Below are 12,876 nucleotides of genomic sequence, written 5' to 3' on the forward strand. Positions count from 1 at the left end.
TCCAAAGAAAGACCTGAGGGAGAGGGAGGGGGGAAACCAGCATATACTGAGCACCCAAGTGTTTGGAACAGGCCGACAGCAGTAAAAAATAAAACAAAAATCGTCAAAACCCTGGCCCTCCTGGAGCTATGTTTTAATGAGACAATGAATGTAATACATTAGTAACTTTTTACCACATCGGATGATGAGTAATAGGGGGAGAAAAAACAGAAGAGGGGTGGTAGAAGCTGTTTGAAAGTGGAGATCAGAAAGGACTCACTGAGAAGGTGACACTGGAGCAGAAAGGGAACAAGGACGGAAAGCTGTTCACTTATTCAGGAGAAGGACGTGCCAGGCAGAGAGAACTGCAGTGCAAAGATACAGAGGTGGAAACTTGTCTGGGTATAGAAGGGCAAAGAGACCGGGATGCCTGGAGCAGTGTCACATGGGAAGGGAAGCAGGAGAGGAGGCCAGATTCTGACAGTCTTTGCAAGAACCTCTGTGTGTGACACGGAAGTCATTGGTGGGTTTTGAGCAGAGGTGTGATAAGAAGTGACTTCTGTCTCATCCCATACTTCATTTACTCCTCAGGATCTAGAATCGCACACCAAATGTTTATTTGAAGATGCAAAGGTGCAAGGGTAAAGTGACTTGCCTAAGGGAACAAAATTAATATGTAGAGGAGCTGGGATTCAAAGCTAAGTCTGTCTGACTCTAGGGTTCTTTCAGGGTGCCCTGGTCCCTTCCGCCTCACTCCCCCTCATTGTAAGTGGGCCTTCACCATCTTGCTCCCCTCAACTCCTACCCTCTGTCAGTAACCTGGATGCCTGGGGACTCAACTTTATTACCAGCTGGGGAGCTAAGCTAGAGGCTTGGACCCAAGGAGTCAAGAAAGATGGACAGGGGCTTCCCCTGGTGGCGCAGCGGTTGAGCGCTGGGCTGTGAAAGCTGCCGGTTAGATTCCCTGCCACCAGCGAGGGTCCCACATGGTGCGCAGACCTCTCCTGCCGTGCCCACTGCTCCCCTCAGCAGTGTATTTCGTCAGTCTGCCTGTTCTGTTCCCTGCTCTGGCTCTGGTGAATTCTCTCACCCTCCCACGCGTCTGACTGTTCCCAGTGCTTGTTTAAATAAATAAATAAATAAATCTTTAAAAAAAAAAGAAAGAAAGAAAGAAAGAAAGATGGACAGGCCTCAATCCCAGGGTCCACTTACCTGTTACTTCTTTGTCTGCAAATTCTTCTGGGACAGAGGGGGTGGGCACAGCCAGCCCGTGGTTCTCCTGGGCATTCTGAAAGGGAGAAAGACATCAGGGAACAAGGAAAGATGGACAGCTCATTCTTGAATCGCTGCTCCTTAAGGCCATTTTGCTGCTGGAAGAGCTGAGTGACTGCAATGCTGCACAGCCGGTGGGGGGACACTAACGTGTGAAAGGGTGAATTTTATGGAGCAGCGGAGTCTTGTTATTTGCAGTAGTTATGGTCTGTAAAGTTGCTGCGACACTGAATGAGCAAATAATCGGTGCCCCCAGGGAATTTCAGGATGCGGTTCCTGTGGACCTTGGTCACAGCATTTGCCTCAACCAATTGATACATAATTTTGTCTTCTGTGTGTTCTGTTTAAAGACACCTTATTTCTTACTCGTTAACAATGAACTCCCCCAGCAGCTATCACTCATGCCCAAAGAGGCTGATCTAACGCATATTTTCTCCAGAAGGCACATCACAGCCTTCCCAAGCAGATCGTTAAATAGCACTTCAGCTGTCCACTTGGGGCCCATTTCAACAGTGAAATCATCAACAAAAGCCAAGAGACATGAAATATGTGGCACTGGAAGGACCCATTTACCAGACATGAGCTAAAGTGAGGAGGCAGAGGGCCGCCTGGTCCGAGCAGCCAGGAAGGGTGTGTCAGGGGCCTGCTTCTCCAGCCCTTTGCCGGGTACTGATTTGGGTGTTCTAAATGCTAGTGAGTAGGCAAATCAACCAATACAGAATCCGAAAATAAGGAGAATCAGCTGTCTCTGAGTTAAATCTGTTAAAAAGAACAAAACAGGGGCCTCCCTGGTTAAGACACAACCTATGAAGCTATCTGTAGCCACTGCAGCATGAATTCAGTCCCCAGCCAGGGAAGAGTCCCACAGGTGTGGCAGACGCCCGCTGCTCCCCTCAGCAGTGTATTTCAGTCAGTCTGTTCTGTTCCCTACTCTGTCTCTGGTGAATCCTCTCACCCCCAGCACCTCTGGCCTGTACTCCAGTTCTTGTATGCATAAATAAATTTTAAAAAATAAAAATAAATCTTTTTTTTTTAAAGATTTATTTATTTATACAAGAACCGGGGTACAGGCCAGATGCGCAGGAGGGTGAGAGGATTCACCAGAGCCAGAGCGGGGAACAGAACAGGCAGACTGACTGCTGAGGGGAGCAGCGGGCATGACAGAAGTCTGCTGCGCCATGTGGGAACCTCACCGGCCGGCCGGGATCGAACCAGCGCTGCAGAGGCTGCAGACACCTTCACAGCACTGCACTCAACCGCCTGTGCCACCAGGGAGGCCCCCAAAAATAAATCTTAAAAAAAAAAATCTTTTAAAAAAAAAAGAACAAAACAAGAACGAACAAAAATCTGTCCCGACCCCCATGGACGCCTGCAAGTGAAAAGACAAACCCTTTGGCCTGGTCTTTTGCTCACTCAGTTTTGTTTAGGCATTTGCAGAAAAATAAATAAAAAGTGGTGAACTAGAATACTCACAGCGCTGCAGACAACACTGTGATCGCTGGCTAAACAGACAATAATATGTTTGCACCACTGCGACTTTGTACATACTATTTTGCATTCTTTATTTCTTTTCAGAAATGCATTTCCATATGTTAACAAAGCCTACACACCTACACAAATGCACCTTCCAGGAGCATTTGATGGTCACTTCCCAGGTCCTCAATCAGCTGGCCTCGCACTTCCCAGTCAGTTTTTATTTCCCACTTAGCTGTTAGCCCCACCGCACATTCTGGCTTCCAGCCCACACTTATCATTCATGTTCATCCCGGAAGCTGGGTATTGCTCACGTTACTTGCCTCTTCCCGTCCATTACCAATCATTTCTAACAATGGAACCCTTCGTTCTGTGTGCTAAACACACTATCTCGGTCACAGCACTTTATGAAGAAGACGCTATACCCATTTGCTTGCTGAGGACAGTGAGGCTCTGAAGTTCATGGCCTGAAGTTCATGTTGTCTGAAGTTCATGGCCAAACCCTCCCACAGGCCTACCAAACCCTCCCACAGGTCTACCAAACCCTCCCACAGGTCTTTGGCTCTAAAACCTCTCATCTTCAATGATTTTCAGAGTCCTTCTGGGGGATGGTATGGAGCAGGGGCTAAAAGCACTGGCCTTGGGATCAGTCTGTCTGGATTTGAATTCCTTCTCTGCCACTTACCAGCCGTGTGACTGGGTGACTTCCTTAAACTCTCAAGAGTCTCAGTTTCCCCGTCTGTGAAATGGTGATTAAAAATAGAATCCACTCAACTCTAGGGAGGTTGGGAAGATTAAACGATGCATGTAGTAAAAGCGCAGTAAATGTCAGCTGTTGTCATTACCAGGAGGTCACCCCTCATGTGCCCCAGCCCACACTGGCCTACTGCTGCTCAGGACAACTGCGGCCAAGCCCCACAAAAGGCCACACTCATTTGCTCTCTAGCTGGCCCCCCTCATTCTTCCACTGTAGTCTGGTTGCCATTGGGAGCCCAGAGACCAGATCTGATGAGAATACCCCAAATGGGCCACACAGTAAGCCAAGTTGTTACTGATGGATGGGGGTGCTAACTCTCTCAGCTTAATAGGCTGTGACACAAGTCAGGATTCATTGTAGATGTTTCTGCGAGATCCACAGACCCTGGGCCACCAAGGGCCAGTTTAGGATTACTTCCGTCATTTGCGGGCAACAAATAACTCATCATCTTGCTTTTAAAGAATTCTGAAGCTGCACAGACCTTGAGCCATTATCTTTTTTTGCTTCTTAGCCTTTTCTTCTGCCTCTACTTGGTTGACTGACATGGCCAACACCCCTTGTTCTTTACATCTCCTGACCCTGGGATTCTGAACCAGAGATTAGGACAGGTGTGTGTTCTAAGACATTATGAGATGAAGCATGCACACACACGCACACACACTCACACCACTGATGGGCTAATATCCTCCGTCCAGTATGCATAATCTGATTTTGGTGAGACAGAGTCCAGGCCTTCAGAAGCCAGGGATGGGGCCTCTGATTACTCCTTTGAATATAAGTGGATCACAGAAAGTCTTGGGGACTGAACATCGAGTCTTGAATTCTATTCTGAATTTTGCCAAGGGTGGTGATGGTGATGTCAAACAGTCACTGCTGCACCTACTGCATGCCAGCACCGGACCTTAACAGGGCCAGGTGCAAACCTAGGTCTCCTGACTTATCTTTACTCCACACCATCAGGACCCATGTTCTTCACTGATGAAACAGAGGGAATATTTTCTACATTGCAGGGCCATAAGGAGGATCAAATGAGGTAAAATTCTTAACCCAGGAAATCACTGGGTTGTTTTTTTTTTTAAAGATTTATTATTTATTTATGCATACAAGAACTGGGGTTTAAGCCAGAGGTGCAGAAGTTGAGAGGATTCACCAGAGAGAGTGGGGAGCAGAACAAGCAGATCTACTGAAATACACTGCTGAGGGCAGCAGCAGGCAAGACAGGAGAGGTCTGCTGTGCCATGTGGGTTGCTCCCTGGCCGGCTGGGGAAGGAGATGGAACTCCTGCTGCTGCAGCTGGTGATAGCTTAATAGCACTGTCTTTAACCCCTGTGCCACCAGGGAGGCACCCAAGAAATCATTGTTAATTGAAGGATTAACTCTTCCAATCCTCTCACTCACAAAGGTGAAAAAGTAGTGAACAATCAAAGCTCAGCTGCCTGGAATCCTAGAAGTACCCCGGTCACCCTGAGTGCTCCCATATAATTATGTTTGGGAGAGGAAGATGGGCAGACTTTATGGGCGAGCAGCAACACTATCCACCCGCCCTTTGATCTTATAGCTCTGGAAATGCATCAGACAACCATGAGCATAGAATGCAAGTCTGTCTCCTGAGTGGGCCTGGAACTGAAGCTCAGGCTTTTCATCTCCCCTCCCCCACTACACCCAGTGGGGTTCCAGGACACACACCCACAACTTTACCAGGTCCAGAGCTCTGCTGGCCACCACCAAGGAGCAGATCTCAAAGTTGCTCCTTATCCCTCAGAGTCAGTCCTGAACCGAACATAGTCCACGCCCCAGTTGGCTCCGACCTTCCCACTCATGCCCACAAGGGCGCCACTCACTTCACTGGCCCCCACACTAGCGTCCATTCAGGGAAGGCAAATACAGACTCATTTTAATCTTAGTCCTAGAAAAACAGACCTGGAAAGTGAGGCGCTCTCCTTGCTCCTCAGGGGGACCCAGCAGCTGGCATCAAGTGGCGCATATCAGTGTGCAAATGCACAGGTGTAGACAGCATCCATCTCCATGGCACTGAGTTTGCTAACCTGACTCCCCGAGCCCCAGAGAACTGAAGAAAAGCCTCCCCAGGAAGAAGGCATGGGAGTGACCTCGAAATGCCACACAAAATCCCGAACTTGGTCCTGAAACGGGAGTGGAGTGTCAGGAAAGACACTGATGGGATAATTGGCAATATCTGAATATAAAGGGTGTTTTAGATAATAGTATAATATCAATCGCCAGTCCCTGACTTTGCACAGGGAAGGTCTCTGTTCTTAGGTACCGCACCCTGAGGAATGCAGGAGCGCAGGGACAGGGCCATCTCAGCTTACTCTCAGCGGGTCAGGGGCCGAAGAAACAATACAAATATGTCAAGCAAGAGAGCAGCAAATAAAGCCACAGTACAGACTGGTGAACCTGGGTGAAAGCACCGGGGAGTTCTTTGTGCTGTTTGTGCAACGCCTCTCGCATTAGAGTGGTTAAAAAGAGGCTATTTAATGCCACTGAGCTGTATAGTTTAAAATGGTAAGTTTTATGATATGTGTATCTTTCAGTTAAAAAAAAGTTACACAAACAAAAGACATGGACATCAAAAGAGAAGGTGTGGAGGAAGACTCAGAGTTCATCCAGCCACAGGCAGCAGCGCCTCCTCGCCAGAGCAGCCCGATCCTCCCCGCTGCCACCTCCCTGGCACTTTTTCTGCGCTGGGATTCTTCGGGAGTTTCAACTCTTGTCTCATTTAGTTTTCACAACAACCTGATGAGATAGGTGCTGTTATTGCTACCTCCATTTCACAGATGAGGAAACTGAGGCACAGAGGTTAGGTGACTTACCCAAGCTCTCAAAGCTGGTTATAGATCACTGTCCTCAGGGCACCTAGTTACATAGGCACCCACCCACCTTGTCACTCAGTTCTGCCAGTCTCTTCCTGAGTCCCTCCCTTTCTACCACTCCCACAGCGGGCCCTCTTCAGTCCTCCCTATCTCGTACCCAGACAGACTACTGCCTGTCTCCATACACGTCTCTGGCCTCTGCCTCACTCCTTTCTCCAAGCCTGACACCAAGATGTTCTTTCTAAAACGTATCTCAGGGGCCTCCCCGGTGGCGCAGCGGTTGAGCGCTGGGTTGTGAGGCTGCCCGCAGCCTCTGCAGCGCCGGTTCGATCCCCGGCTGCTCCCCAGCCACCGGAGGAGGGTCCCACATGGCGCGCAGACCTCTCCTGCCGCCCGCTGCTCCCCTCAGCAGTGTACTTCGGTCCTTCTGCCTGCTCTGCTCCCCGCTCTGGCTCTGGTGAATTCTCTCATCCTCCCGCACTTCTGACTGTACCCAGTGCTTGTGTAAATAAATAAATTAATCTTTAAAAAAAAAAACCAAAAAACAAAAAACGTTTTAAAAAAATAAATAAATAAAATAAAACGTATCTCAGAGGATGTTGCTTCCCTGCTCAGAGTCCTTCCATTGGTCCAGAAGATGAAGTTCAAACACCTTCAGATGTGATTCCAGAGCATTCAGAAGCTGTCCGCTCTGCAGCTTCAGAAGAGCCACCTCCTCCCACCCACACCACAAAACCCTGGCTCCAACTTGTGGTTCTTGTCTTTTCCTCACCCCAGTGTACTGGAAACCTGACTCACTCATGAGCAAATGATCCCCTTGTAAAAGGGGTCCTCAGAAGGGCAGAGACCCCACTCTGTAGAGGGACTCCTTGGAGGTCTGGGAGTTGGTGAGTAGCTGGAAAAGCCACAGCGTCCTCCCCATACCTGTTGAGAATTATGCAACTGCTTGGGATTCACTCCCAAGCATAACCTCTCAAGCCTCCACAAACTTGCTCATGCCCTTAATCTGCCCTGAATGCTCTTCTTTGCTTGGTAAACTCCTAATTATCTTTTAAACCCCAGATTAAATGCCCCTCCTCCACGACGCTCTCCTTGGCAGTTTCAGCTCATGTTAATTTTACTTCTCGTGTATTCCTTACCCTGTGTGTTGTTATAACAGCTGTCATTTATTAGATACCTACTATGTGCTAGGCACTGATCTGAGGACTTCAAATGCAGCAACACAGTGAGCCTTGATAGTAACACTACAATGCAGGCTATTGTTTTCATTTTATAGATAAGGAAATGGAGATACAGACACGCTGAGTCCAGTGCCCAAGGTCACACAGCTAGTACGTGGCTGGCCTCATAATGGAACCTCAGAGGCTGCCACCATAGTATTCACTCTCATACTTTCCCTCACACAGAACCAGCCTGTTACCGATGACTGTCATTTCTGCAGCCCCTACCCACCCAGCCTACTTGTGAGTTGGGCAAGGGCTGATTCTTTGTATGTGGCTGGCACAGCCTTGCCCATACAACAAATGTTTGTTGACTGAATAAATTCTTGGATGGATGAAATAAGAGGCAGAAGGAATACAAAACAGAGAGGGAGAAGGCCTGGGTTCTGGGGCCTGTCCACCAGCAATGATCAGAGCAAAGTCACTTCTCTCTCTGGGCCTCCTGCCTCTTCTGTGAACACTTTTCAAACATGGCTTCAACTTTGGGGTTCCTTGCCCACAAGGGCACACCTGTGCCATGTGGGTGGTGGCCTGGATGACAGGGTGTTAGAAAAGACATGTACCATTGTCTCTGGACAGTTCTAAGCTTCCAGAGACGGGGAGAGGCTAGTGGGGTAAAGAGCTGGAGGGAGGAGTTCCAGAAGCTGCAGTCTCAGGACCGCAGGGTGAGGCTAAGTGGACAGGACTGGGCTTGAGGTCACTGCTGACCTCAGACAAGGGACTGCCACTGCTGCAGGATTTGGGGAGCTGGCTGTGCTCCACCCTCAACACCACCCTACCCTTGGCAAGCGTGCCTTGGGAAAATGACAGACCCCAGTGCCCCAGGGTGCTACCTGCAGGGGTTTGGCGTGTGCCTCAAACACTCAGGTGAGTGGGTGTGTGAGCTTTTTCGAGGGTGGCAGGCCACATCAAGAGGGGGTGGGCCAAGCTGTGGGCAATGATACACACAGAGAACATGGAAATGAGCATCCGAGTGAGCATGGGAGGAAGCCTCCTGGGGCTGGCCCAAGAGTGCCTCCCTCCAAGGCCACCCTGGCAGCCAGGTCGGGCCACAGCCACTCCCCTCTGCTGCAGCTGGAGCAGCCCTTGCTCAATGCCTGGGGCAGAGTCCAATCCTGGCCCTGCCAGGCAGGGCACATGAAAATGGGCCTCAGCGCTTCCTCTTCCCCACACCCTGACCAGGCCTGGAAGCTAGATCCCTGGCCACCTCACCGTGGGACACAAGCCAGCTCCCCAGCTCAATCAAGCACTCCTTTAAAAACCATCACAGTCTAGGGCCTCCCTGGTGGCACAGGGGTTAAAGTCCCAGTGCTGTCAAGCTAGCCGCAGCCACTGCAGCATGATTTCGAGCTGACCCACATGGCGCAGCCTCTCCTGTCTCACCCACTGCTCCCCTCAGCAGTATATTTCAGTAAATCTGCCTGTTCTGCTCCCCACTCCGTCTCTGGTGAAGCCGCTCGCCCCTCCCCCCGCCCCTCCCCCCGCCCCTCTGGCCTACACTCCAGTTCTTGTATGCATAAACAAATAAAATAAATCTTTACAAAAAAAAAAACCAAACACCATCACAGTCTAGTATCTTGCAAGGTTACCCACTAAGAATTAGTCAGGAGGATAGGTAGGGGGCTCTATTCAAAGAATATTTGTATTTATTTTCTTCCTTATACTTGTCTATTTTTTTCCGTTCTTAACAATGGATGTCTGTTTCCCTCATTAAAAAACAACAAACCACCCCATACAATAGGAATTAAAAAATACATTATTGTGACCAGGTGAAAAGAACACGAGCTATGGAGTCAAGCAGACCAGATCTGCGCTCAACTCCATTTCTATGAGTGACCGAAGGGGCCTGACAAACAGTGCCCCTGGCTCGCCTTCTGAGGCTCAGTGTTCCATCTACAAAATGGGGGCGATCCCACCTGCCTCGGATTTGTTGTGACAACGGAGGCCACCGCACACTAGAGATACTGAGAGATGCAAGAAAGGGCACGTCCCCTGGGCGCCTCCCCCGGGCCCCAATCCAGCTCAGTGACTTGCAGAGACCCTGTCCTTGGGCACGATGCTCCAGGCGCAGCCCCTGGGGTTTCTGCCGCTCGGGTCTGAAGAGAGTGAGTGGTTCCCCATGGTCAAGGACAGGTCACTGGGAATTTTCTGCCTCGCTTTGACTACAAACATTTCTGAGTTGAAAAGGAAGAAGGAAAGGAAGGAAGGAAGAAGGAAAGGAGGACAGCACTCACCGCTGGAGAAAGGATGAGTCTCCTGCTGGAAGTTTTAGGGGGTCAGAGTTGGCTGCTAGCCCCCAGCTGTCCCAGGAGCTCAGAAGGGCAGCAGCTCACCCCACTGATGGCTCCACCCTGCCCCCTTGGCTTGCTCATGCCCGCGACACACACATCCTCATGCCTGGGATTCCTTAGAACCTGGCCAAACCTCAAGGGTGGGACACCAGGGGCTGGGCCTATGGGCAACCCATGGTTGACCTTGGACTCAGGCCAGCTCTGAGTCTTAGCTACACATCATGGAATGCAAACCTCCTCATCGATTCCTCCTGGAGACCAGAAGAGGCACCTCAGGGTGGACCGTGAAGCTGCAGATGAGGGAGATGGCCTCAAGCCAAAGTCAGAGCTGGGCATGGTTGGGGGCACCAGTATGTTGGCATAGCAGGGGGATGGGACCCCAGAGTGACCTCCACAAGGAAACCCCTCCAGGTACTCCCTGGACCCTGATGGATGAAGTTCAGCCAACTGTCTCCCTGGTTTTGAGGGGCAGTGTGGGGGGGTCTCCACAGATGAACGTCTCTGAAGTTGGGAGCCTAGAGCATTTTATAAGAGAGTTTGATTGCACCTCCCAACCTCCTCCCGGCCTCCACCCTCTTCCATAGCACATACCCTCTCCTGTGGGCCAGAGAAGAAGCTCTCTTCCTCTGGACTTGCCTGCCACCCCAGAAGTTCCCTTCCACCCAGGCTTCTGGGGTATAAGACCTGGACTCCATACAGTGAGGAATCCATGGGGTCAAGAGGACACCCTCTCTTGACCATGCTCCAGGCATCAAAACCCCCAGAATTCTCCATTTAAATGACCCAGATTTCACTTCTGGGGCTTCTTTCTGTGTCAGCCCTGAGGGCAGCCTGAGTTGGGGGGCACACAACCCCTGACTCCACAGTGGCCGGGAGGCAGCTGTTTGTGGGTGTGGGTGGAGATTTGGAAGTTCAGGCTGAGGCCCTCACTGTGAGGGAAGGAGCAAGGAGTGGAGGAGGGGTGCCTGCAGTGGGGGCAGGGAGTCCATCTGCGCTGGCTGCAGGCCTGACGCCCACTGGCACAGGCTCTCACAGAACTCCCTCACCCCGCAACCCTTCCAGCTTACGTCAGACCCATGAATCAGTCAGAAATCAGCTATGACCACCTGCTGGCTCACCCTCAGGAGTGTCAACCCCAACCCCAGAGGGAGCTGGGCCTCAGTTTGAAGAAATCCAGCTGACTTGGGCTGCATCTTTGACCTTCCAGGCGGCAGAGGACTTGAGGGTGGTCTGGAGCAGGCGGGGCTCCTTGTCCCAGTCCAGCCTGACACTTCCCCAGGCACAGCCAGGCCCATCTGACTCAGAGGGTGGGGTGACCCAGGGAGCTCTCACTGCCAGGGGCACCCCTAGAGACCTGTTCAGCCAGTTTCCCCATATTTGCCACATTGGCATTTAATTTTTAATTCCTCACATGCATTACCCTGGGGATGATTTGATTTAAACTGGGGAAGGCACAGGGAAGCCCCAAAAAGAAATATAACCTTTCCACTGCCAGTTGTTCTATCACTAAGCTCTTGAAAACTAGGGACAAGGTTTGACTTGAGCTCTCAGCCAGGCTTCCCCTGAGAGGTAGGAGGAAGTGGCAAGAAAGGATACTTCCCCCACTTGGCCCAGGCCCACGTGGTTTGGGAGGAGGAGGCCCAGGCTTGGGTCCTGTCCTGCCACTATTGAGCTGTGTGACCTCAGCTGTCCCTAGGTCTCCGTGTTCTCATCCTGAGGAGTGCCAAGGTTCTACCCAGTTCTGAAGCTTGACGATTCTGGTCCAGTTCTTCAGAGTTCTCAGAGCAGGAAGTGAGAGGGCTGGAACTCTGCCCTTTCTGGAAGTAGAAGCAGGACTCCAGGTGCAACCTGGCTGCACTGGGGGCTCTTGAGGGCAAGGTTTCCTTTAGGTGTCTCATAGGAGAACTTCCAGAGACCTGAGAGGCCTCTGCTGAAATTGTAAGCAAAACAGTAACAGTGTGTATGTAGCTCATGACCTTGTCATCATCTCAAAGGGGTCTAGGACCCAAAAGAGCCAACAGACCGGGTACCCAGCAGGCCCTGGTTACTTGGACAGAGGTTCAGAGAGATGGAGGTGGTTCTGCAGGCTGGTACAGGAAGGGAAGACAAAAGCTTCTAGGAAGTGGGTGGAAGGGAAAGGAGGAGGACCTTACAGAATGTGGAGCCTGGACTGGAAACTGGCTACTAGGATTCAGGTACCAACGCTGACAGTTACAAGCTGTGTGACATTAAGCAAGTCACATCCCCTGCTGTGCTTCAATTTCTTCATTATAAAATGAGAACTAACAACAGCACCTTGCACATAGGGTGCCTTTCTGGATGCTGTTGACACATCCAAGGCCCTTGGAATGGTGCCTGACACAGAGTAAGTGCTCAGTTCATGTTGACCATGATCACTTGGCCCCACCACTGGCTGGGATTGCAAAAGTCACTCTACCTGCCTTTCCCCAGCACTAGAGGCACAGGGTGAACTGCCCTGTACAGAGGACTTTCTGCCTCTGTAAAATGAGGCTGGTGTGGGCCCCATGGAGCCCCTTCCAGTTGTTGGTTCACCATTTTAATTGGCAGGCTCTTGCTCTCCCCAGAGAGTGAGTATGAGATTGTGCTAGGGTGACGCCTCCATTTCCTGGCACTGGCTCCCAGACTTGCCTGCAAGGAGTGTTCCCCAAAAACAGTCTTGAGCTCCAGGCTTGCCCGACCAGTTAGCCAAGCCCACTCCAGGCCCTGCTTCCTTCTGGTCTTGTATTGAACCTGACATGGTTCTGCTCACACCCGGGTAGAGGGTAGATCCCAGTAGGCCCACATCAGAAACCAGAAGGGAGGAGGGCAGAACTGCTAGAAACTCAGGGCCAACCAATCAAAGCAAATAAATCTATACCACATTAACGCTTTAGATGCTGATTCAGATTTGGGCAGGGCATCTGGGGACACTCAAGAGGTAACAACTGCTTATTTCAGTATTTTAACAACAAGGTATAAATGTGCCAGCCCTGGGCCCACACCATTGTAATTCTGAGTAGATGTGCTGAGGGTAGGTGATTGGAGAGAATCTC

The 12,876-nt window shown here is 50.7% G+C and overlaps 1 protein-coding gene across 1 annotated transcript in view; it reads right to left on the reverse strand.

Moving 5' to 3' along the window:
* The window catches only part of CUNH6orf132 (chromosome unknown C6orf132 homolog), a 35,343-nt gene that overhangs the window by 7,229 nt on the left and 15,238 nt on the right, over nt 1-12,876 (reverse strand). The window contains exon 3 of the mRNA XM_037519715.1: nt 1,192-1,267. Within this exon, the coding sequence (XP_037375612.1) occupies nt 1,192-1,267 (76 nt within the window). The remainder of the gene's footprint in view (nt 1-1,191; nt 1,268-12,876) is intronic.

Source organism: Talpa occidentalis, unplaced genomic scaffold (genome assembly GCF_014898055.3).
Source record: "Talpa occidentalis isolate TD23 unplaced genomic scaffold, MPIMG_talOcc4v2.1 talOcc4.2, whole genome shotgun sequence".
In the NCBI taxonomy this organism is placed as follows: Eukaryota; Metazoa; Chordata; class Mammalia; order Eulipotyphla; family Talpidae; genus Talpa; species Talpa occidentalis.